The sequence below is a fragment of the Physeter macrocephalus genome, chromosome 20 (genome assembly GCF_002837175.3).
Source record: "Physeter macrocephalus isolate SW-GA chromosome 20, ASM283717v5, whole genome shotgun sequence".
NCBI classification, from domain to species: domain Eukaryota; kingdom Metazoa; phylum Chordata; class Mammalia; order Artiodactyla; family Physeteridae; genus Physeter; species Physeter macrocephalus.
Window position 1 is genome coordinate 6,122,677 of NC_041233.1, and position 24,829 is coordinate 6,147,505.

The 24,829-nt window shown below is 37.2% G+C and overlaps 1 protein-coding gene across 1 annotated transcript in view; it reads right to left on the reverse strand.

Moving 5' to 3' along the window:
- Positions 1-24,829, reverse strand: part of LYST (lysosomal trafficking regulator) — a 166,695-nt gene that overhangs the window by 37,996 nt on the left and 103,870 nt on the right. Inside the window, exons 31-41 of the mRNA XM_055080822.1 lie at positions 23,306-23,482; positions 22,657-22,733; positions 22,328-22,516; positions 20,096-20,241; positions 19,909-20,005; positions 18,945-19,006; positions 17,445-17,500; positions 15,244-15,396; positions 11,016-11,260; positions 6,400-6,466; positions 4,868-5,024 (exon numbers count right to left, since the gene is read on the reverse strand). Of these exons, the coding sequence (XP_054936797.1) occupies positions 4,868-5,024; positions 6,400-6,466; positions 11,016-11,260; positions 15,244-15,396; positions 17,445-17,500; positions 18,945-19,006; positions 19,909-20,005; positions 20,096-20,241; positions 22,328-22,516; positions 22,657-22,733; positions 23,306-23,482 (1,426 nt within the window). The remainder of the gene's footprint in view (positions 1-4,867; positions 5,025-6,399; positions 6,467-11,015; positions 11,261-15,243; positions 15,397-17,444; positions 17,501-18,944; positions 19,007-19,908; positions 20,006-20,095; positions 20,242-22,327; positions 22,517-22,656; positions 22,734-23,305; positions 23,483-24,829) is intronic.

The window sequence follows — 24,829 nt, forward strand, 5'->3', positions numbered from 1 at the left end:
CATTGGTAGTTTGATAGGGATTGCACTGAATCTGTAGATTGCTTTGGGTAGTATAGTCATTTTCACAATGTTGATTCTTTCAATCCAAGAACATGGTATTTCTCTGCATCTGTTTGTATCATCTTTAATTTCTTTCATCAGTGTCTTATAGTTTACTGCATACAGGTCTCTAGTCTCCTTAGGTAGGTTTCTTCCTAGGTATTTTATTCTTTTTGTTACAATGGTAAATGGGAGTGTTTCCTTAATTTCTCCTTTTCTTGTTCCTGATTTTAGAGGAAATGATTTCAGACTTTCACCATTGAGAATGATGTTGGCTGTGGGTCTGTCATATATGGCCTTTATTATGTTGAGGTAGGGTCCCTCTATGCCTACTTTCTGGAGAGTTTTTATCATAAATGAGTGTTGAATTTTGTCAAAAGCTTTTTCTGCATCTATTGAGATGACGATATGGTTTTTATCCTTCAGTTTGTTGATATGGTGTATCACATTGATTGATTTGTGTATACTGAAGAATCCTTGCATTCCTGGGATAAACCCCACTTGATCATTGTGTATGATCCTTTTAATGTGTTGTTGGATTCTGTTTGCTAGTATTTTGTTGAGGACTTTTGCATCTATGTTCATCAGTGATATTGGCCTGTAGTTTTCTTTCTTTGTGACATCTTTGTCTGGTTTTGGTATCAGGGTGATGGTGGCCTCATAGAATGAGTTTGGGAGTGTTCCTCCCTCTGCTATCTTTTGGAAGAGTTTGAGAAGGATAGGTGTTAGCTCTTCTCTAAATGTTTGATAGAATTCGCCTGTGAAGCCATCTGGTCCTGGGCTTTTGTTTGTTGGAAGATTTTTAATCACAGTTTCAATTTCAGTGCTTGTGATTGGTCTGTTCATATTTTCTATTTCTTCCTGGTTCAGTCTCGGCAGCTTGTGCATTTCTAAGAATTTGTCCATTTCTGCCAGGATGTCCATTTTATTGGCATACAGCTGCTTGTAGTAATCTCTAATAATCTTTTGTATTTCTGCAGTGTCAGTTGTTACATCTCCTTTTTCATTTCTAATTCTATTGATTTGAGTCTTCTCCCTTTTTTTCTTGATGAGTCTGGCTAATGGTTATCAATTTTGTTTATCTTCTCAAAGAACCAGCTTTTAGTTTTATTGAACTTTGCTATTGTTTCCTTCAGTTCTTTTTCATGTATTTCTGATCTGATCTTTGATTTCTTTCCTTCTGCTAACTTTGGGTGGTTTTTTTTGTTATTCTTTCTCTAATTGCTTTAGATGTAAGGTTAGGTTGTTTATCTGAGATTTTTCTTGTTTCTTGAGGTAGTATTGTATTACTGTAACTGTCCCTCTTAGAACTGCTTTTACTGCATCCCAGAGGTTTTGGGTCATCATGTTTTCATTGTCATTTGCTTCTAGGTATTTTTTGATTTCTTCAGCCATCTCTTGGTTATTTAGTAGTGTATTGTTTAGTCTCTATGTGTTTGTATTTTTTACAGTTTTTTTCCTGTAATTGATATCTAGTCTCATAGCGTTGTGGTAGGAAGAGATACTTGATATGATTTCAATTTTCTGAAATCTACCAAGGCTTGATTTGTGACCCAAGATATGGTCTATCCTGGAGAATGTTCCATGAGCACTTGAGAAGAAAGTGTATTCTGGTGTTTTTGGATGGAATGTCCTATACATAGCAATTAAGTCATTCTTGTTTAATATGTCATTTAAAGCTTGTGTTTCCTTATTTATTTTCATTTTGGATCATCTGTCCATTGGTGAAAGTGGGGTGTTAAAGTCCCCTACTATGATTGTGTTACTGTCGATTTCCCCTTTTATGGCTGTTAGCATTTGCCTTATGTATTGAGTTGCTCCTATGTTGGGTGCATAAATATTTACAATTGTTATATCTTCTTCTTGGATTAATCCCTTGTTCATTATGTAGTGTCCTTCTTTGTCTCTTATAATAGTCTTTATTTTAAAGTCTATTTTGTCTGATATGAGACTTGCTACTCCAGCTTTGTTTTGATTTCCATTTGCATGGAATATCTTTTTCCATCCCCTCACTTTCAGTCTTTATGTCTCCCTAGGTCTGAAATGGGTCTCTTGTAGACAGCATATATACAGGTCTTGTTTTTGTATCCATTCAGCCAGTCTATGTCTTTTTGTTGGAGCTTTAATCCATTTACATTTAAGGTAGTTATCGATATGTATGCTCCATTTTCTTAATTGTTTTGGGTTTGTTTTTGTAGGTCTTTTCCTTCTCTTGTGTTTCCTGCCTAGATAAGTCCCTTTAGCATTTGTTGTAAAGCTGGTTTGGTGGTGCTGAATTCTCTTAACTTTTGTTGTCTGTAAAGGTTTTAAATTTCTCCATCAACTCTGAATGAGATCCTTGCTGGGTAGAGTAACCTTGGTTGTAGGTTTTTCCCTTTCGTAACTTTAAATATATCCTGCCACTCCCTTCTGGCTTGCAGAGTTTCTGCTGAGAGATCAGCTGTTAACCTTATGGGGATTCCCTTGTTTGTATGTTATTTGTTGCTTTTCCCTTGCTCCTTTTAATATTTTTTCTTTGTACTTAATTTTTGATAGTTTGAATAATATGTGTCTCAGTGTGTTTCTCCTTGGGTTTATCCTGTATGGTACTCTCTGTTCTTCCTGGACTTGACTATTTCCTTTCCCATGTTAGGGAAGTTTTTGACTATAATCTCTTCAAATATTTTCTCAGACACTTTCTTTTTCCCTTCTTCTTCTGGGACCCCTATAATTCGAATGTTGGTGCGTTGAATGTTGTCCCAGAGGTCTCTGAGACTGTCCTCAATTCTTTTCATTCTTTTTTCTTTATTCTGCTCCCTGGCAGTTATTTCCAACATTTTATCTTCCAGCTCACTTATCCATTCTTCTGCCTCAGTTATTCTGCTACTGATTCCTTGTAGAGTTATTTTTAATTTTAGTAATTGTGTTGTTCATCACTGTTTGTCTGCCCTTTAGTTCTTCTAGATCCTTGTTAACTGTTTCTTGTATATTCTCTATTCTGTTTCTGAGATTTTGGATCATCTCTACTATCATTGCTCTGAATTCTTTTTCAGGTAGGTTGCCTATTTTGTCTTCACTTATTTGGTCTTATAGGTTTTTACCTTGCTCCTTTGTCTGTAACATATTTTTTTGTCATTTCTTTCTTTTTTTTTTTGATGGATGGTGCTGTATTCCTTTCTTACTGGTTGTTTGGCACTGGAGTTTGCAGGCCGTTGGATAGAGCTGGGTCTTGGTGATGTGATGAGGATCTCTGGGAGGCCTCACTGTGATTAATATTCCCTGGGGTCTGAGGTTCTCTGTTAATCCAGCAGTTTGGACTTGGAGCTCCCACCACAAGAGCTCGGGCCTGACCTCTGGCCTAGGAACCAAGATCCTGCAAGCTTTGTGGTGTCGAAAAAGAAAGAAAGAAAGAAAGAAAGAAAGAAAGAAAGAAAGGAGCAGTACAATGTCAAAGAATAAAAAACAAAATAAAATTAGAAAGATAAAAAATATATTAGGAAAAATAAAACTATAATTGAAACAACTGCAACAAGGCAAAATAAAACAACAGAAAAAAGAAAAAAAAGGGGGGGGGATAAGCTAAAAGGAGAGAATGATAACAAAGTATAAAGAATAAAATAAAATTAGAAAAATAAAAGATTTATTAGGAAAAATAAAAATATAAAAGAATGAACAACAATGAATCAACAAAACAGAACTCCAATCTAAAAGAGGAAAAAAGAAAAAATAAAAAGCCTTGGCTATACGGGCAGGGTTTAGACGGGGGGATGGAACTTAGGCAGGGGTGGGGTCTAGGGTGGAGCAGGACCTAGGCGGGTGGGGGGGGTGACGTTTCAGCATGGGGCGGGGCCTCTGCTTAGGACCTGCGTGGAAGGGGAGAGGCCCCACCTCGAAAGGAGGATCTCTGGAGTGGACAGTTCCGGAGTTTGGAGGCAGGGCCCTGCCTGAGGGTGTGTGGGTGGGGTTTAGGCCCAGCTCGTTGGAGGGGTTGTCAGAGGGGGTCTTTGAGTGTAGAGGTGGGGCCCTGGGTGGGGGTTTAGGGGCGGGGCTTGTGCTCTGCACGGCAGGAGGGAGGCTCCAAGGGCAGAGGATTAGGACCAGGAGCCCAACACGTTCCCTGGTGCCTAAGTGGACAGGGAAAGCTCTGGCCCCGTTCCCCTCCGTTCCTTCGCTTCCCTCCTCCACCATCTCCCCCAGGGCCTCCCCCATAGCCACTGGACCCCTAACTGTGGGTGGGTCCCGTTGGGTGTAGGAACTCCTTCCCTCCCCCAGCCGCCCCTCAGGGGTGCCGGTCCCAGAGATCCAGCCTTTACTGTTGCTCCCCCTTCCCCACCTCCCACTCCATCAGGACCCGTGTGGCTGGAGGGGCCTCAGTGGGCAGAGGATCAGGCCCGGGATCTCAGCAGGCTCCTGGGGGCCCAAGTGGGCAGGGGAAACCTGGCCACGCTCCCTTTTGATCCTCTGCCCTCCCAGTGGTTCCACAATTTCCCCCTTCGGGCCTGGGATCCCTTCCCCTCAGGGGCGCCAGTCCCGTCCCGCCTCCACTTCTTCTCCCCCCTCACTCCCCCGACGCCCCGCATCCTACCCGGTCGCTGGGGGTTCCTCCTGTCCCCTTAGGTGTCCGTGGTCCCCCACTGGGGCCTGGTAGGTGCCCTAGTTGTGCGGAGACGCGAATTCCGCGTCCTCCTAGTACCACTGCTGGTTTCTTAAAGAGAATTTTGTTGCGGGAATATATAGAATTCTTTTTCCTATGGTTTGATTAGTTTCAGTACGTTCTCAGGACGTCAGTCAAGTGTTTTATCCCCGATGACCATTCTGACCTTTGAGGTAGTTATGAAACAACCCTTACCTTGATAGGCTAAAAACATCTTTGTGAAAGGAGGCATCCTGACCAGGAAGTGGAGCACGGTGCCGCTGTTGGAGTAGTGGGAACCGTAGTGGTAGGGCTGCACCGGGGGCATCGGGTCGTCTTCCCGGGCTCCTTTGCGGTACTCCTCCTCCAGGTACTGAAGGACACGGGGACCAGAACTCATGACAGTGAGCTCCAGGCAGAGCTGGAGCCGCCTCACTTGTCTTCTTTCCCACCCTTCTCTGCTGCCCGCTAGACGCCATTCTCCATGGCTTGCCCTCAGCCCTCCTGCGTGTCCGGGGGTCTGGTGCCCCACTAAGGCCTGACCACATACCGTGTGCACGTTTACCCTCTCATTTGCTCATAGAGAACCCACCTGTTCTGTACCCCACCTCCCAGCCCTCTGGCTCCCAACTAATACATAAATCTAAACTGATAATAGTATCAGTTTAGATAATATATATCTAATATAGCTCAACTGATCAAGGGCTCAATAAATAAGAGCTTCCACTCTCACTAGAGATGTCTGCGTCTTAAGAGGGTTTCAAGCTGTAATGCTACAATCTTTAGAGAAATGCTTCTCTAGCAGAGGAACTGCAATAGAAATGTAAAACCTGTATCATATTATTGGAATTCTTTAATATAACATTTTATAGCTGCTTTGCAGTGGAGTTACACAGAAATAATGAAGACTGTGGTGATTTTTCAACTACTCCTGTCTTCCCATCATAAAGTAAGAAGCTCAACCAAATTTTTAATATCTGTCACTATTCTCATCTCCTGTAGCTTCTGTCTGTCTCTAATAACAAAGTCAGGTGACAGTGAATTTTCTGGAGTCACTTTGATTCCCATAGCACTGCTGCATTTTTAGCTGCAGAAGAATCAAGCAGTGACAGTTGTAAGATGCTTGGATGGACCCTTCTGGAACTTTGACATAAGATAACGTGGTGAATATGAGAAAACTGCTTCAGCTGCTCCTATCTTGATACTGTTGTGAAGAAAGTAACATATGACTAATGGGTTCTTAAAAATCTCCAGCAGGATTCCATTAATATTAATTTCACAGAAATGAGTAATTAATTTCTATTTTTAAACTTTACAATGCAGTATTTTTTGTTAATAAACCTGTGCACAATTTGCTGAGATGAATAATTAGGGATTATGGTACATTATAAATATATTGATATTATTATATATAACACTAGGGGATACAAATAGCAGGTCCCTGGAAATCTTTGTGATTTTTATAAGGAATATAATTATTTATATATTTGAACATTACAACGGATTATGAGCTTCCAATTTATGTAACAGTAAGTGTATTTCTTTTTCTGGGCAAAATGTTTTCAGAGAATTAAGACAGAGAATAATATTGAAAATCACATAATGATTTCCAGTTGTCTGTCAATCAAAGCACAAGGAAGTGGGAAACAGAAAAATCAATATTATATGTTTAAAATTAGGTAAAACAGTCTGTAAAACAAAAATCCAGTTTTTACTTATCAAAATACATGAGGAAAAACTAAACCTACCTTGTATGTGTCCACGTAACGATCTTCTTTTTCTTTGTACTGCACAGCTATGGGCTTGGAGAGATTTCTACAAAGGAAGAGATGATGGAAAACATCGAAGTATGATGATACTGTCAGGATTAAGCTGCCTTAGATGCTTACAAGTAAATAAGTGGTCAACAAAATACTCAGCCCTTGGTTTAGTGCTTACACATGTTGCTTTGCAATTAAGTCACAATTATGATTTCATAACCTATGAAGATAGAATTTTTCTAACCAGATGCATACCATTATTAGGAATTCCTGACTTAACGAGTAACCAACACAAGAAGACTTGCTGTTCTCCATCCCTTCCCTGGTTCCTCTACTTCCTCCAAATTATAACTGATGCTGCCCATGGCAGCTGATTCCTACCAAGCCCTGGAAGTTCCTGCCCCCATTTCCAGATTCTACACCCAGCTCGGCAAGGAAGAGCGAAGGGCAGTTTGGACAGGAGATATGATCATGAGGAGATGTTATGTAATTACTAGGTTAGTGAAAACTGAAGAAACAACACATGCTTAAAATGACCACCCTGAGATCTGGAGTGCGAGTACCGACATAAACGTTTTGTTATCTAATTCGTGGGTAGTGACTGACACCATGTGCACAGTGTAGCAAACGTGTGCATGCGTATGCATGTCTGTGCTGGTGTTCACACTGTATCAGGGAGGGAAGAGAACTCAAGGATCAATCTCCACTTTCACAAGCTACGGAGTCAAGCAGCATCTGTGTGAGGCCCATGAAAGAGCAAGAGAACAAGATCCAACGAGGAAGGGCAGACTTCTCTGGCTGAGGTGCCATCTGGTCTGGCACTGGGATGGGACCACCTGGAGTTTCAACATCTGGCACCACAACTAGATCAACATCAAGATTTACTCAAGTTTCAGTTAAGTCAAACCAGTTCTGCTTAGCCAGATGTTGATATATCTATTTTTGGGGAAAATTCTTTCCTAGGGATATTAAAATTAGTGATAGCAAACACATTAATTTCATTTTTGAGATTTTGATAATCCTAAAAACTTTGTTACAAAGTAAAGACAGTTTTACAGCATAGATCCAAATTCACCTCAATATAGGAGAAATCATGTTGAAGATCCTGCCATGCAATTTTTTTCTAAACAGTGTATGTAGTTTTTTTGAACACAGGTAATACTGTTGTGGTTGGAAGATCAGAAGTTACTGATGAGTGAATAGAATAAGCCAAAAATCAACCACAATACTATGACTCACAATATATCTGGAAGGGTACATACCTTTCTAGATGCTCTCTCCTTATTTGTGTATGTATAATTACTTTTTAAATAAAAATCTCCCCCTCCCCCATAATATACATTTCTACAATATCATTCTTTTTTTAAAAAATATAAATTTATTTATTTATTTATTTTTGGTCGCGTTGGGTCTTTGTTGCTGTGCACGCACGGGCTTTCTCTAGTTGCATTGAGCTGGGGCTACTCTTTGTTGCGGTGTGCAGGCTTCTCATTGCGGTGGCTTCTCTTGTTGCGGAGCACGGGCTCTAGGCGTGTGGGCTTCAGTAGTTGTGCCTCGCAGGCTCTAGAGAGCAGGCTCAGTAGTTGTGGCGCATGGGCTCAGTAGTTGTGGCGCATGGGCTTAGCTGCTCCACAGCATGTGGGATCTTCCCGGACCAGGGCTTGAACCCATGTCCCCTGCATTGGCAGGTGGATTCTTAACCACTGCGCTACCAGGGAAGTCCTCAGTAGCGTAAAAATTTAAATGTACATTAGCAGTGTATAAAAATGTCTAAAAGATAAATAAAGTGCCATTTGCTCTTTTTTAAATTGACAAATACATTAAATTGAATCTGATTTCTTGAAAGTTGTCTGAACTAGGTCTACTATTCAGCAATTATAATTAAAATATTCTAATACACTAAGTAGTATATTGGCAGTCAATTTTTCTTTAAACTACATAGATAATTTTTTAATTGAAGTGTAATGGATATATAACACTATATTAGTTTCAGGTGTCCAACATAATGATTTGATATTTGTATATTCGATATTACAAAATGATCACCACAGTAAGTCTAGGTAGCAGCCATCACCACACACAGTTACAGGATTTTTTTGTTGTTGTGCTGAGAACTTTTAAGATTTACTCTCTCAGCAACTTTCAAACATGTAATGCAGTGTTATTAGCTAAGGTCATCGTGCTGTGCGTTGCATCCCAGGGCTTGTTTCATAACTGGCAGTCTGTACCTTTTGACTCCCTTCACCCATTTTGCCACAATCCCACCCCCCCAGTGCTTCTGGCAACCACCGATCTGTTCTCTGTATCAATGAGGTTTTCTGTTTGTTCGGTTTTTGTTTTGTTTTTATTTTTAGATTCCACATACAAGTGAGATCATACTTATTTGTATGGTATTTGTCTTTGACTGACTTGTTTCACTTAGCATAATGCCCTCCAGGTCCATCCATGCTGTCACAAGATTTCATTCTCTTTTATGGATAAATAGTATTCCATTGTGTGTGTGTGACATTTTATTTATCCATTCATCCACAGATGGACACTTAGATTGTTTCCGTATCTTGGCTGCTATAAATAATGCTGCAGTGAACATGGGGGGTGCAGATATCTTTTCAAGTTAGTGTTTTCATTTCCTCTGGATAAATACCCAGAAGTAGAATGGCTGGATCATATGACAGATCTATTTTTAGTTTTTAAGGAACCTCCATATTGTTCTCCACAGTGGCTGCACCAATTTACATTCCCACCAACAGTGCACAGGGTCTCTTTTCTCTATATCCTCGCCAACAGTTGTTATTTCTTGACTTTTTTATCCTAGCCAGAGAATGTTATTTAAAACTAAAGAAACAGAACATTCCCTCATCAACTAGGGCTATTTGGTTACTCTAAAAGGCAACTCATTCAGGAAAGGCAGGATAAAAGCTTAATTCTTTTCCTTAGTTGTCAAATTTCAAAAGCAAGGAATTGGTGCCCTACCCAAACAGTGACCAGTGAGTTTAGTTTTGCTTTGTTTTGAGGGCCTTTAAAAAGTGTCACTGTTAACTTAAGTATTTTTTTAAATTCAAATGTGTTCAATCAACTGTAGTCATTATTCTTTCTGATGCCCAGATTGTCCTATCTTTGGCAGTGAGAGCCACTTCAAGTTGGCTCCTAAGTCTTTTATTTTTTGTAACTGTGGTAAAAAAACGCACATCACAAAACTTACCATACTAACCATCCTCAAGTACCTAGTTCAGTGGTGTTAACAATATCCACATTGTTGTGCAATAGGCCTCTAAAACTTTTTCACTTTGTAAAGCTGAAACTCTACACCTGCTGAGCAACAACCCCCTATATCCACCCCCCTCTTCTCCTGTCCCCCACACCCACCATTCCACTCTCTGTCTCTCTGAGTTGACTGCCCTAGACAACTCATGAAGAGGAATCACACAGTGTTTGTCTTCTGTGGCTGGCTCATTCCATTTAGCACAACGTCCCCAGGGCTCATCCATGTGACAGGACTTCCCTCCTCCTTAAGGTTGAATAATATTCCTCTGTATGTATGCACCTCATTTCTCCCATCCACTGATCCACAGACAGACACCTGGGCTGCCTCCACCTCCTGGCCACTGCGAATAAAGCTGCAGTGAACATTGGTGTGCAAATATGGCTCCCGAGTCCTTCTGACAAGACTATAGTAATTTCCTTGCTCTCTGACACAACAAAATATCCTGGGCTCATCTTGTATGTTTTCTTCTAATAAATGCAGAAGAAATGAGAGAATAGGAAATCACCATTCTGTAACCCCTAATGAAATAATAGACTCGAACAATAATCATCAATGAAAGAAACAAGTTCAACGGGAGGCTGAACCCACGGACCAGCCTGAGCATCCTTAGAGTGGGATATCACAGGCCTCCTGATATGGGGCAATATAAAGTCCACACCACCTCCTCTAGAGGATTCTTGCCACAAAAAGTTGAATCTGAATCTAAGCAAGCCTTTAGAAGTAATTTGCAGTCTCTAGGAAGTACAGAGGCTAGAGGAAAAAGTTAAATGCTAATGTGGAATGGGGGACATCCTACAAGATAAATGACTTATTTTTGTTTTAAAAACAAGTCAATGTTAGGAAGAAAGAAAGAGAAAAATACATACACAAAAATAGGGCTGTTCTAGATGTTATGTCTTTAGACACAAAGCAACCAAAGGTGACAGTGGGCCTGACTCAAACAAATCAACTATAGAAAGACACCTCTGATATAATCAGGGGACATTTGAAAACAGACTGGATGTTAGATGATACCATGAAATTACTGTTGATTTTCTTAGATATGATAACGGCACTGCGGTTATGAAAGAAAATGTTCCACTTTTTTCTTAAGAGATATGTACTAAAGATCATATGAATGACATAAAAGATCTGTGTGGTTCATCTTAAGAAGAAAAATAAAAGATGACGTAAGTATGGCAAAAATCTTGATAACTGTTGAGCTGGGGTCATGGTCATATGGGGCTCATTATACATTCATTCTATTTTTGCGCATGTTTGAAAATTCTCACAATAAGAACTTCAGTAAAATTAATACAGCATATTGACAAAGCCAAAAGGTGATGATGTCTTTAGTTACCTGTACACTGATGGATCGCTGAGGTCAAGGGTCTCACTAACGTAGTCAGCTAGGATAAACGGGAACACTGGATACTGCATGAGATCATTAAAGGATCGGCCGGCATGTTTGTTCAAGTGAGTCAAATATTCAAAATTAGTAATTTGTCCAGTATACCATAAATTTGTCAGAGCGGTGATATTGCCATATTCCAGAAGATTAGGGAGGTTATTTGTTAGTATACTGTGGTACACATCATCACGAACCTATAAGGGAAGGAGAGAAAAAAACCCAGATTTTATTTTTAGGCTTGACATTTTCCTCCAAAGAATCCATGATATTATAGGCATGTTACTAATCTCAAGTCCTCCAAGAAAATACTTTTTGCCCAATAACATTGACTGGTGGGGAACTGAGATTCAAATCCACATCTTCCTCCAAAGGTTGGGCTATTTATTTATTCATTGAAGTGTAGTTGATTAACAATATTATATTAGTTTTAGGTGTACAACATAGTGATTCAATTTTTTTATAAATTATACTCCATTTAAAGTTGTTATAAAATGTTGGCTTCATTCCTTGTGCTGTACCATATACCCTTGTAACTTATTTATTTTGTACATAATAGTTTGTACCTCTTAATCCTCTCCCCTTATCTTGCCCCTCCCCCTTCTCTCTCCCCACTGGTACCACTAGTTTGTTCTCCATATCTATGAGTCTATTTCTTTTTTTTTAAAAATGTTCATTCACTTGTGGCTCTTAACCACTATGTTTTGCAGCTGGAGAAATCAGTAAGAAACTAAGAAGTCTGTATAGAAAAGTCACTTATATACAGACCCTAAGAAAAAAAATCCATAAAGGAAAATGAAGCATATTCATCTAAATAAATGCAACATGATGTAGTAGAAAGAGCATAGTTTTCTGACAGACAGAACTGGTCTTTTTTCTTGCTTAAACTCTTTGTGTTACAGTTATCATACCTGTAATATGAGGGTAATAATATTTATTTCCTGAGAATGAAATAAACTATCCTATGTAAAACAGAATACGTGATTTTCACTACTGATTGAAAACTAGTATATAAACTCTTTTTTTAGAGAGGCACAAAAGTTCTGTCACAGAAAAAAGGTATTCTGATTTCTTCTAAAGCAATTAAATGATAATTGATAATAAATGGAAAAAAACAGACGAGCCAGGACTTTGCTAAAAACAAATTTGAATTACCCCTCTTAAATGTGTATATGCTTTAGGCATAGGAAGGTGAGCCACGGATGTGGATAATCAAAGATGAGACTAAAAGTGAATGAGAAGAATGATCTTGGTTATGGCAAGATTACAGGGTGTTTAAGAACCTAAACCTGAAGGTCTGTTTCACAACAATGTGAACATACTTAACACAAGTGAACTGTACACTTGAAAATGGTTAAGATGGCAACTTTTATGTTATGTATTTTTATGATAATTTAAAAAAATAATCGGTTCAAGGCAAAAACAAAAACTAAACTTATATTCTAAATCTGAAGGTTACAATATGGAGGTTCCTTAAAAAACTAAAAATAGAACTACCATGTGACCCAGCAATCCCACTACTGGGCATATACCCAGAGAAAACCATAATTCAAAAAGACACATGCACCCCAATGTTCACTGCAGCACTATTTACAATAGCCAGGACATGAAAGCAACCTACATATCCATCAAGAGAAGAATGCATAAAGAAGATGCGGTACATATATATAATGGAATATTACTCAGCCATAAAAAGGAACGAAATTGGGTCATTTGTAGAGACGTGGATGGACAGAGAGACTGTCATACAGAGTGAAGGAAGTCAGAAAGAGAAAAACAAATACATATATTAATGCATATATGTGGAATCTGAAAAGACTGGTATAGACGATCTTATTACAAAGCAGAAACAGAGACACAGATGTAGAGAACAAACATACAGATACCAAGGGGGAAGGGTCAGGGTGGGATGAATTGGGAGATAGGGATTGACATATAAACACAATTGATACCATGTATAAAATAGATAACTAATGAGAACCTACAGTATAGCACAGGGAACTCTACTCAGTGCTCTGTGGTGACCTAAATGGAAGGAAATCCAAAAAAGAGGGGATATAGGTATACATATAGCTGATTCACTTTGCTGTGCAGTAGAAACTAACACAACACTGTAAAGTAACTATACTCTAATAAAAATTTTAAAAATATAAATCTGAAGTTTGCCTACTGCTGAAGCTAAGGTTGGTGGAAAAGAATTTATGACAATTTGCATACTAACCTCTGCAAGAAAAAGGAAACATTTATTCATTCAACAAATATTTATTGAGCACCTATATACCAGCATGTTTAAGGTGCTAAAGCTGAAGCACTTAACAAAACAAAGTCCTTATAGTCTATTGGGGAGACACTGTTGGATGCTTTTAAGTGCTGTGAGAAAAATAGAGCAAAGCAAAGGAGATAAGGGATGCTTCGGGGTAGCAGTGAGGCAGGGGTTGCTGTTTTATTTAGAGTAATCAGGGAAGTCTCTGATAAGAAGACATTTGACCAGGGAACCTGAAAAAAGTAAGGGAGTCAGTAATGTAGTTCTAAGAGGAAAAGCATTCCAGGCAGCATTCTAGGGAGCAGGAAGTGCCAAGGCCCCGAGGCATCAGTGTGTCTGCTATAGTCAAGGTAAACAAGGTCTCCACAGATGGATTAGAGAGAGAGAAGGATAGAATAGTAGAAGATAAGGTCAGAGAGATAAGGAAGTGCCAGATTATTCAACATTGTAAGGTCTTTGCCTTTAATGGAGTGACACAGAAAGTGGTCGGAGGGTTTTGAGCAGAGGAATGGCACGATCTGACACACTTTAGCTGCTGTGTTGAGAACAGTCTGAAAGAAGGAGTATCAAAGCAGGGAGGCCAGTTAGGAGGCTAGTGTAATGATTTATGCAAGAGATGACAGTGCCTTGGACCAGGATGGTAGCAGTGGAAGCAGTCAGATTCTGGATGTATTCTGAGGGGTGAGCCAACAGAACTTACTGATAGAGTAGATGTAGTAGAGGAAAGAATAAGAGGAGTCGAGGATAATCCCCAGGTGTTTGACCTGGCCAATCAGAAACACTGGAGTCGCCATTTACTGAGATGGGGAAAACTGCAAAGAGATTTTGCAGGGGAGATTAGAAGTTCAGTTTTGTCCGTGTAAAATTTGAGATGCCAATTAGACTTCCAAGTGGAGATGCCAAGTAGAAACTTAAATATTTGAGTGGGCATCCGGGGAAGAGGTTTGTGTGGTGATATAAATCTGTAAGTTGTTATAACACAGATAGTATTTTAAGTCACAAGATGGGATGAGAAGAGAAGAGGTCTGGAGGGTGAGCCCTGGGAATTCCCTAGCGTTCCAGTGGTTAGGACTCGGCGCTTTCATTGCCATGGCCTGGGTTCAATTCCTGGATGTTCAATCCCTGGTCCGGGAACTAAGATCCTGAGAACTGTGCACTGCGGCCAAAAAATTTAAACAATAAAAAATAAAATGAAGAGTGAGCGCCGAGATGCCCAGAGGAAGTATCTGCAAACAAGACTGAGGAGGAATGGCTGGTGAGCTAAAAGGAGAACTAACAAAGTGATAACTCAGAAGCCCAGTGAGGAAGGTTTTTTTTTTTTTCCCTTTCTTTAAAGGAAGAGAGAATAATCAGCTGTATCAAATGCTGCTGAGGAGTCAAGTAAGATGAAGACTAAGAAATATGACCATAGGGTTTAGCAACACGGCGGTCACTGGCGATGCTAACCAGAGAAGTTACAGGAGGAGTGGTGAGAAGAAGATCTGACTGGAGCATTTCCAAAGAGAACCGGAGGGGAGGAATTGGAAGCAGCTAGCATTCACAGTTTCTTCCAAGAGGTTTTCTATAAAGGCTAGCAGACACAGAGTAGCTGAAAGGATGTGGCGGTCAAAAAAGGGTTTGTCAAAAATGGAATCTACTATCAAGGTTAAACTACTTTCAGGTTGGTTATACATTCGTTCATTTGCTTTTTACAGATACTGTCACTCTGGGGAATGAGAATTTAAAACAGTTTTGGAGGACAAAAATAATCCTAATATAACTATTTACTTTAATCAGTACTAAGAAATAAGGCAATTTTTATTTGATTTCAGAAACAAAGTTTAAATAAGTTAAAACTTCATTTAATCAGTATGAGTGTATTTACACTGATCCATGATCGCTTTGAAAAAGTATATGTATTAATAAAGGCAAATTTACCTTGGTGTTATCAAATGCCAACAGGAGTGTTCTGCCATTTGTTAAAAAGATTTCTACTGCATTATCTCTCAATTGCCACCAACGCTTGTGAACTTCTTTAATTTCTTCATATGTCCAGGAAAATGATGCTGGTTCCAATTCTCCCTGAAGGCTCTAAAGATAAAGGAAATAACATGAAAGTATTTGCTCTACATGAAACAGAAATAATTGTTTTAATTTTAGATTGTTAAAAACTATCAAAATGCAATAGAAAGTCTTCCTTTTGTGGCAAAATGGCAGATAAGATTCTCTGAAAATCCTCGCACTACTAAACTCTTCAAAATGCTGGATTAAAAAATCTAAGAAAAAAATTTAAATAGACTTCGTTTAAACTTTTTTAGTAGGCTGTATTTTTTAGAGCAGTTTTAGGTTTATAAAATTGAGCAGATAGCATGGCGTTCCAATGTATAGCTTCCCCGCACTCAGTTTCCCTACTGTGAACATCTTGTTCTCATGTGGTGCATGTGCTACAACTGATAAGCCACTAATGAATAGGTTATTCTTAACTAAAGTCCATAGTTTAATCTTGGTGTTGTATAGTTCAATGGGTTTTGACAAATGTTTAATGACATGTATCCACCATTACAGTATCATACAGACTAGTCTCACTGCCCTAAAATTCCCTTCTGTTCCATCTGGCAGCCACTGATCTTTTTATTGTCTCCACTGTTTTCCTTTTTCCAGAATGTCATATGGTTGGAATCATACAGTATGTAGACTTTTCAGACCGATTTCTTTGACTAAGCAAATATTCTTTTAAACGTATAGTTGAGCTTGCAAGAAAAGTAAGGGAAATGAAATCTCCAGGAGTCAAAAATAAAGAGAAATTTGAAAAACAGCTGTAAGGAGGAAGTGACACTTTGGCCTGCTCTATGTGTGCTTTACTATTGTACTGGGTCCCAACTCATTTCTAGAAGTAGAGACAGGAAATATATTACAAAGAAAATATTTTAATGAAAACGTAATATTCTCATTCTTAAAACCAAAATCCTCCCTGTTTAGCTTCAACATTCAACATGAATTCAAGTTAATAAACATTAATTAAGCATCTACAGGCAAGGTGCTCTGCTAAGTGCTCTGCATAAAATAAATCTATGTACGATAAAAAGAGGGAACGAGATATTTGCACCCACTTTTAAAAGGCAAGATAGCAAATGTCATACAGGAAGTAAGAAAAAATGCTACAAAAGGACAGAGAAAAGAAGCCTTCAATCTATTAAAAAGCAAGGGTCTTTTTATAGTTTTAAAGGTGGAATATGTAACCTTTTGGATCCAGAAAAAAAGCTGGTTCATGTATCAACTATTAAATTCTTTGGTTGCTGAAAAGATACATCTTGAAAAATAACATAACTATATTTTTACTAGCTGGGATAAATACTGTAGTAATTGCTATATGAATCATGAAATAATGCCTACTCAGTTTTCGGGGGCTGTATTAAATTAATTATTTTTTAACATAATTTGCTTTACAACCAAATTTTATGTTTTCACTCATTAATTTCTTTGAATCAAATATGTATTCACCATTAAACCATACATAATCTTATTTACTTACATCCTTAGCAGTTTGTAGCTTTAGAAGTTCTGAAACAAAGAGCCTTACTTCCCCTGTTACAGGGCTCTCAAAACAATAATTTAATGGCATGTAAATTAATTCAAATGGGTAAAATGCTTTTCTGTACAAAAATGTGAATTGAGTCTTTTTCGTTATTTTCTGATTGATATCGGTATTTCCAGAAGAATAAAAATCATGACTACTAAGCTATGTGAATATCAGGATTACTTAAGTTATCCAATTAGACAATATTTTTCTTTCTTTTTGAAGGCAAATGTACATGATAGTAAACGGGGAGTGGCAGGGAGTTTGTTGCTACTGAGGACAGTAGTGAGAAATCGAGTGGACGTACACAGAAGTAACAGGAGCACTTTAGAACATGACTCATAATACTCACGGCTCTGCGAATCAGACCAAGAGCCAGAGGGCATGGCATGGTCTTCTTTTTAAAATTATCTTTAAAAAAAATTGGAATTCAGACAAATTTACACAGAGTGAGACAATTAATGAACTCTAACAGTTCTACAAGCTCTCTGGTTGTATTAAATTTATACATTTTGGGAATTTGTCTAGATTCATACAAATGCAAACTTAAGCCTCTACTCACGGAACTTTCAACTGTGTCAGAAGCGTTATCTTCCACAAAATACATTCCACATTTACCTGCAGAAAATAATTGGTATGAGTTTAAAAATGTATATGCACTATTACCTTATATGGTTAAAGGCATGCCTCTGGAGTCAGTTGGACTGAATTTGAATCCCAGAACCCAGAACGAGCTCCTGATACTCAATAAATATTTTTGAAGAGCATCCATGAGATCTTAGGCAAGTTGCTTAACCTCTTTGTAACTTTAGCCTCATTATAAAAAGAAGAGGGAGGACTCTATTTCACAGGGTTACTGTGGGAATTAAACTAGAATATATGTAAAATGTTTATTAACAGTGTCTGCCACTTCATGCTAAAAGGTTTAGGCTATTAATTATTACCAGTATTCTTCTTAGGTTACTAGCATATTACTTTGCTTTATTTTGTCATACATTAACTGAAGTCAAGTTATCAACTAAATTTTCCAGCAAAAGAGGAACGCTTAATTATTTTGCTGACTTAAACACTCAACAGGGCAGAAGAGGCCTTACAAGATACTTCCTCAATTTTTCCTGCTTGATAGGCTGTTGTTAATGCATGTCCCTACGTCATGCATCCAAACAGTAGAAACTTCCCTGGGGCTCTGCAGTGGGTGCTGGTCACCTTGAGCACTGGCACGGCCGGCTCGGAGGAAGGCACCATCTCCTTCCTCGTGACCATTGGACTCAGCCCTGGCAAGCTCGAAACTCTGCCTGTCAGGCCTTCGGGGCTATAGATTTAGCCAACTGCAGCGACTCTCAAATTTGAGGGTGCATCAGAATCTCTGCAGGGTTCATAAAAATGCAGATCGCTGGGCCCCACCCACAGAGTTTCAGATTCAGCAGGTCTGGGCTGGGGCCTGAGAATGTGTATTTCTTAGAAGTTCCTGTGTGATGCTGATGATCCTGATCTGGGGACCGCGCTTTGAGAACAACTGGCCCACAGCGTACAAATTGGTTCTTTAAGGGAAAAGAGACTAGAGTGATAAAACCTTGTTCCTGCACGTCTTGAGGAAAAAAATTCTCACCAAATGTAACTATCCATGGATCGACAGTCTTGGCCTTTCTCTCAGAAGTACAATAGAGAATATAAATTATGAACAATCTCAAGGTGGATATATTTCATATGCATAGGGGTATCTGTTAAAACAGTAGGTGTATAAGTATACCAATAATTCTTTACTTTAAAAATAAAAATTGATATATAATAAAAGGAATGATTAAATATAAAAATGTATACTCATGAAGAAAGTCAATTTTATGAAAATTAAAATGCTGTTCATGTGCTTTTCAGTGAATAAGATTGTCATTTTTCACATTCATGAGTCATATACATTATATACAATGTTAATAAGAAAGAGGTTATTTGTTCTAGAAAGTTCATCTCATTTAATGGTAGTGTGTCAAAACAATGCTTCAAATTATCTAAGAATAAAACAGGCAGGGTGAATATGTGTAAAAATCTGCAAAGTGTGCCTTACCTAACAACAATTCACCAGCTGTCTCTCTAGATGGTGCGACGCTGATACATCTTCGATTCACTCTGTCAAAACATATTTAAAATTACTATGATTAAATGTTTTGACCGATTTCAGAGAGTAAAAGCTTTATTTTATCATAAAAGATTTCAGCAAAGCAGACTAGAGTTTCAAAAGCATAAAACATCTTGTTAAAATCCACATGAAAATATCTCATTTTTTGACATTATAATAGAGGAGAAAATAGCGGAAACTTTTAGAAAAGGTGAATAATCCCAACACTCTTATGCAGAATACAGGGGTTCCGTTATTTAAAAGAGACTGTGATATTTTATATTTTCCAGTAAATAAGCAAACATTGGTTCATGGCTCTGAAAAAGGGGGGATTCAGAGTCAGAAAAGTTCCTCTATTCTTTAGTCAAGTCACTTATCTTTTTTGAGTCTTGCAGTTTTTTATCTATACAATGGGCATCATAACAACCTCGACCACAACAATAATGATAACACTATCAATAGTTACCATACTGACCCACTGAATAGTGCTATGACTTATCTTCCTCATGTAACAGATGAGGAAACTGAGACAGAGAGAGGCTAAGATCAGATGGCTAGTAAGAGGAGGAACTAGGATTTGAACCTTTCATCAATACACTAGATTGCCTCTTGCGATGCCACCAGGAGCGCTATCTATTTCACAGAGCTGTTGGAAAAATCAGCTACAAAAATATATGTATGCAACCAAAGGCCAGAGCATGATGAGTGAAGTCCAATGAATCCTCCCTAAGAAAAATGTCTGTTCCTTTTGGATTCTGGCCATTCAGCTTTGTCTTCTCTTTGAGCCATGCTTGGGATCTTTCCCAAAACCACGGCATTATCTAAAATAAATATTACATAAGCGCAACAATAGACTATTAAAGTCTTTAACACCTTCAACAAAAGAGAAAATGTCTTATGGATTCAAATTTACCTTATAGACTCACTTGCAGCTTTGTCCTTTACAGTAGAAGAGAAAGAAGAATGAGTTTTGTCTTCAAATAGGTAAGAGAGTGGTGGTTTGACCACATCTGCTGAGGAAAAAAGGACATTATTATCTTTGTGTAATGCCCATAGTTAATCTGCTATATTTACATGTTGAGTCAAGAAGCCACTATCACCTTCTGATTTTTGTCTATCCCTCAGGAGATACTTATTTGGAATAGTTAAGTAACATCTCTGTAAGCGCCTTCTCTCTCGATTTGGCCCTTCTGTTGGATCCAACTGCCATGAAGTTGGATAGTAGATGGGGTCATACCAGACTGCTCTGCAAGTGAAAAGAAAAGATTTTAAGTGGTAACCTGAAGTATTTGTAGTTTAAAAAAAATCATTATAGAAATTGAATAGATAAATCAAAATTTATCTATTCAATTGAAAAATCCCCACCAGTTATATAATTAGACTAGGATATGCATACACATTGTACAAAAGAATAACATTAAAAAAAAAAGTATCCTCTGCGCCGGAGTCCCAGTGACCCTGCCTCGAGGCAAGCTCTGCTACCAATTTCTTGTATCTATTAAATTTTTAAAAAGATATAGCATGACTACTATGTATGCTTTAGCAATATATTAGACTTAGGATGGTTAACTAAAGAAAAAAAAATCAACTTTCCAAATTAATTTTTTTCATTTTCCATTTTGCCTATTATCTAATATAACAAATAAAATGAGTTCACTTTTGTAGTAATCACATTTCTTAAAATGTTTTAAAGTAAATTAATATTTTAAATGAAAGGAAATAGTAGAACCATATTAAATACATTTTTAGAAATAGATAAGAGAAAAAAAATTACCCTTAATCCAACTACCCCAAACATACCAAAATACTGGTAATGATTACTTTCTTTCAGTTTTTAAAATTGCAGTTAAAATTATTATGTATACACATTTCTATATCCTGCCTTCTTTCACTGAACACAGTATAGTCTTTATTATTACCATTTTAAATGGCTAACGTTATATTGAGTGGATGCATAATACTGTTTTTTTTGTTTGTTTTTTGCGGTACGCGGGCCTCTCACTGTTGTGGCCTCTCCCGTTGCGGAGCACAGGCTCCGGACGCGCAGGCTCGGCGGCCATGGCTCACGGGCCCAGCCGCTCCGCGGCACGTGGGATCTTCCCAGACTGGGGCACGAATCCCCGTCCCCTGCATCGGCAGGCGGACGCTCAACCACTGCGCCACCAGGGAAGCCCATAATAATGTATTTAATTCTATTACTATTACTATATATTTAAGTTGTTTCCAATTCATTCACTAACATAAATAATGCAGAGATGAAAACCTTTATGCTTATCACTTTTCCATATTTTGAATATTTTCCTTAGGACAGAATCACTAAAACAGGATAACTGGAACTAGAAATAAAATGTTTGTAGGGTTGCTGACACATGTCAAAGTGTACAATGCCACCAAACCTCTGACCAAGGGCTAAGATGCATTTCTTCCTGCTGTGGAGATTAGCACCTAAAGAAAATTTTTTTTTGAAACATAAAAGGTAAAATACAGTATCTAAAGGTTTTAAATCAGCTTCTAGCAATAGTTAATATTTTCCCATCTGTTTATTAATTCTATTGTCTTATGTGAAGAGTATATTCATGTCTTGCTTATTCAAACTTTTGGGATCTTGATATTTTATTTTCAAATCTTTATGCATTTTTAAAACCATAAAAATGTTAACTGTGAAATACTTGCTGAAAATAAACTTTGATGTTTTGTTGTGGTTATACTTGTTAAATACACTGGAAAATATGAAAGGTCAAAGCCATTAATTTCTTCTTTATAGTTTCTTCAATTGTGTTTGATCTTAAGAAAGTTATCTGTCCATCACCATTGATAAATATCCTATTTTCTTCTACTTTGTAAACTTTTTGAGTTTCATTCATTCGTTCACCTGGAATTTGCTTTAGTGTATAATGATTAGTGTATAATGTTTAGTGCCTCGAAGTCATAATACTAATCAGTTATCTTAATCAAATTCAGAGAATAATACTTTAATTTCCCTCTTTTCCTTATCTGTGATGCATCTTTTTAACTGTGTTATTAAAATCTTAACTGGAAAAAGGTCTATTTCCCAACTATCCTGTTTCAGTGATTTCTCTATTCTTTTGCAAAGATCATATTTTAAAATGAAAGCCAATATATAGATTTTTCTCTCTGGAAGAGCTAATGCCTCTCCCTCTCATTATTTTTTCTCTCCCTAAAAATTAAAAAAAAATATTCTCATAGGATTATTCTTCAAGATGAAATAAATCACAAATGAGTAAACAAAAAATGTTTAAACTAATGTGATAATGTTATGAATCTTTACTCTGGTGTGAAAATAACATCAATATATAAAAATTCATGCTTACCTATCATGCGTCAGTTGTTGAATAAGCTCCTGCCAGTGTCTGCTGGCACTCAGATCCACTTTATACATTCCTCTGATGTGCTGGATCACCTTTTTTCTCTCAATTCCTTGGGAAAGAGACACTGCCTGGGTGATATCCGCAGCTATTTTAGATATATCCTTTGATTTTGAATCAAGACGCTGAAAGAGGCTAAACAAACAAGAAGCCCATAAGTTAAGGATATGTGGAACATTAAATGTATATCAAAACATGATACTTTAAAACTAAAAGTATATGTGAAATCTAATGGGTTCCTAAAAGACACAGCTTTAGAACACATAAAATCCTACCTTTGCTGATTATTGTAAACTGTTTTCTGCCAGCTGGCTTTATTCACATGTTCTTCAGTTTCATATTTCTTTTGTTCCTAAAAGGTTTGGATAATAATATATTATATAGAACTTATTATTTACCATTTAACACTGGCACAGAGCTCAACAAACTAAATTTAAAACAAAGTTAACAAAGGAAAAAAATATTGTCCCCACGAGACCAAAATATTAAAATACATTAACCACTTAAATAATGCTATAACTCCCCTTTGTTTCCACACAATTTGGGTCACAGAAATTAGGGTGCAATAGTTAACTAGGGTTGCCAAACCCAATGGGTGTGCATAGTTGCTTGCTTCCTTATTTTGCCTTTTCATTAAAGAACCCAGAACTTAAGGTTGATGATTCAACTTGCTTGTCACTATTAAAATCTTTCCTTCCCTGAAAGCTAGTGATAATGGATAAGCATGACCACAGAGAATAAAATGCTCCTTAAAACAGGCCTATTTGTTCTCTCATAGTAAAAAAGCAATATAAAGTAAAAAAAAAAACCAAAAACCAAATTCATTATCAATGGTACTCTATAACAAAAAAACCCCTTTCATTCTTTAGTTATATTCAACGGGATATCCTAAGAAAATTGTTTCTTATGCTTTCACTGACTCACCTCTTTAATCACTTTAATAAGATCTGATTTTGTTGATGCACTGGGGGGGATGCACTTATGACCACATAACTTTAAAGCATTCATAAGCAGCTCTGCTGTGTCTAGTTCTTCTTCAGTCAATTCATCTTCGTGATTATGTATCAACTCTGACAAATACAAAACTAACTTGGCTCCATGCTTTAAAAAAAAGTAACAATTTTTTTTAATTAAAAACTTTTTTAAAGTCATAAAGAATTTTTATTTCTTACATTTAAATTATTTAACAGTAAATTAAATTACATTGTTAGATTTATTTGGTTGGATCTGGTTTAAATAAATCAGCTAAAAAAGACATTTTGGAAACAAATGAAGAAATTGTCAAACGATTATGTGTTGGGTATATGATGACATTAGGGTACATGCTAATTTTGTTAGGTATAATAATGTTGTTACAGTTACATAAAAAATGTCTTTTGAAAAATGTCATGATTACTATAATTTACTTTAAAATACTTCAGAAAAAAGAAATGATGGTAATATGATAAAAAATTATTAACAATTGTTAGATCTATGTGATGGTCATATGGTATTCATACAGTATTCACTAGTCTCCATTTTTCTTAGTATGTTTGAAAATTTTCATTGTAAAAGGTAAAAAAAAAAGAAAGAGAGGAAAAGAAAGGAAGAAAAGAAGGAAAGAAGGAAGGAAGGAGAGGGAGGGAGGAAGAAAAGAGGAAGGAAAGCAAAGAAGGAAGGAAAGGAAGGAAAAGAAGGAAAGAAGGAAAAAAGCAAGCACACAACCTTTTGGGGAAAGAATTTTGGAGAGGATTTGCTAAAGGAATACAGAAAATAAGCCTGGGATAAAGAAAAATAATTCTTAGTTCTTCTCATAGAACTGAACTGGAAGGAAAACTTTCCTTTAAACCTTAAGGTAAGAGGATTATGCATGATTATTCTTTCTCCTTTAATTTCTGCCTGGGAGAATAAACACTGGAGAAAATTCCAGAACAAAACTGTATCTTTGGATCTGTTTGTAAGCATTTACTCTTCCCTAGGGAGAACAAAAGGTGAATAACTCTAAACCAATAATATGTCATCACTCAGTTCTATGCATGTCCAGAGAAGGGTTGGTTTAGGCCAATCTTCTATGAACAGACCCTATAAAGAAAATTAGAGTGTTACTTAAGGTAATGACAATGGTCCTTCCAAGTGTAAACCTAAACCAAACTTCAATTCATGATTTTTTAAGTGGCCCTTTCATGCCACAGATATTACACCTGATGGTTATGTGTACACTATGTATATTTAGACATTAATTTTGCCAACAAGTGAAACATGCATAATTTTACTTTTTAAAAAATTTACATTGATACAAATATCACTGCATTTGGCTTTATGATATTTTAAAATGTGAATAGTCAACAAATGGATTTGGAAACTATTACATTTTGGGTGATATTTAAATTAACACGCTGAATCACATCATGTCATTTTGCAAAAGCATAAGATGAACATATGCAATGATGAAAATAGCAAAGCTCATTT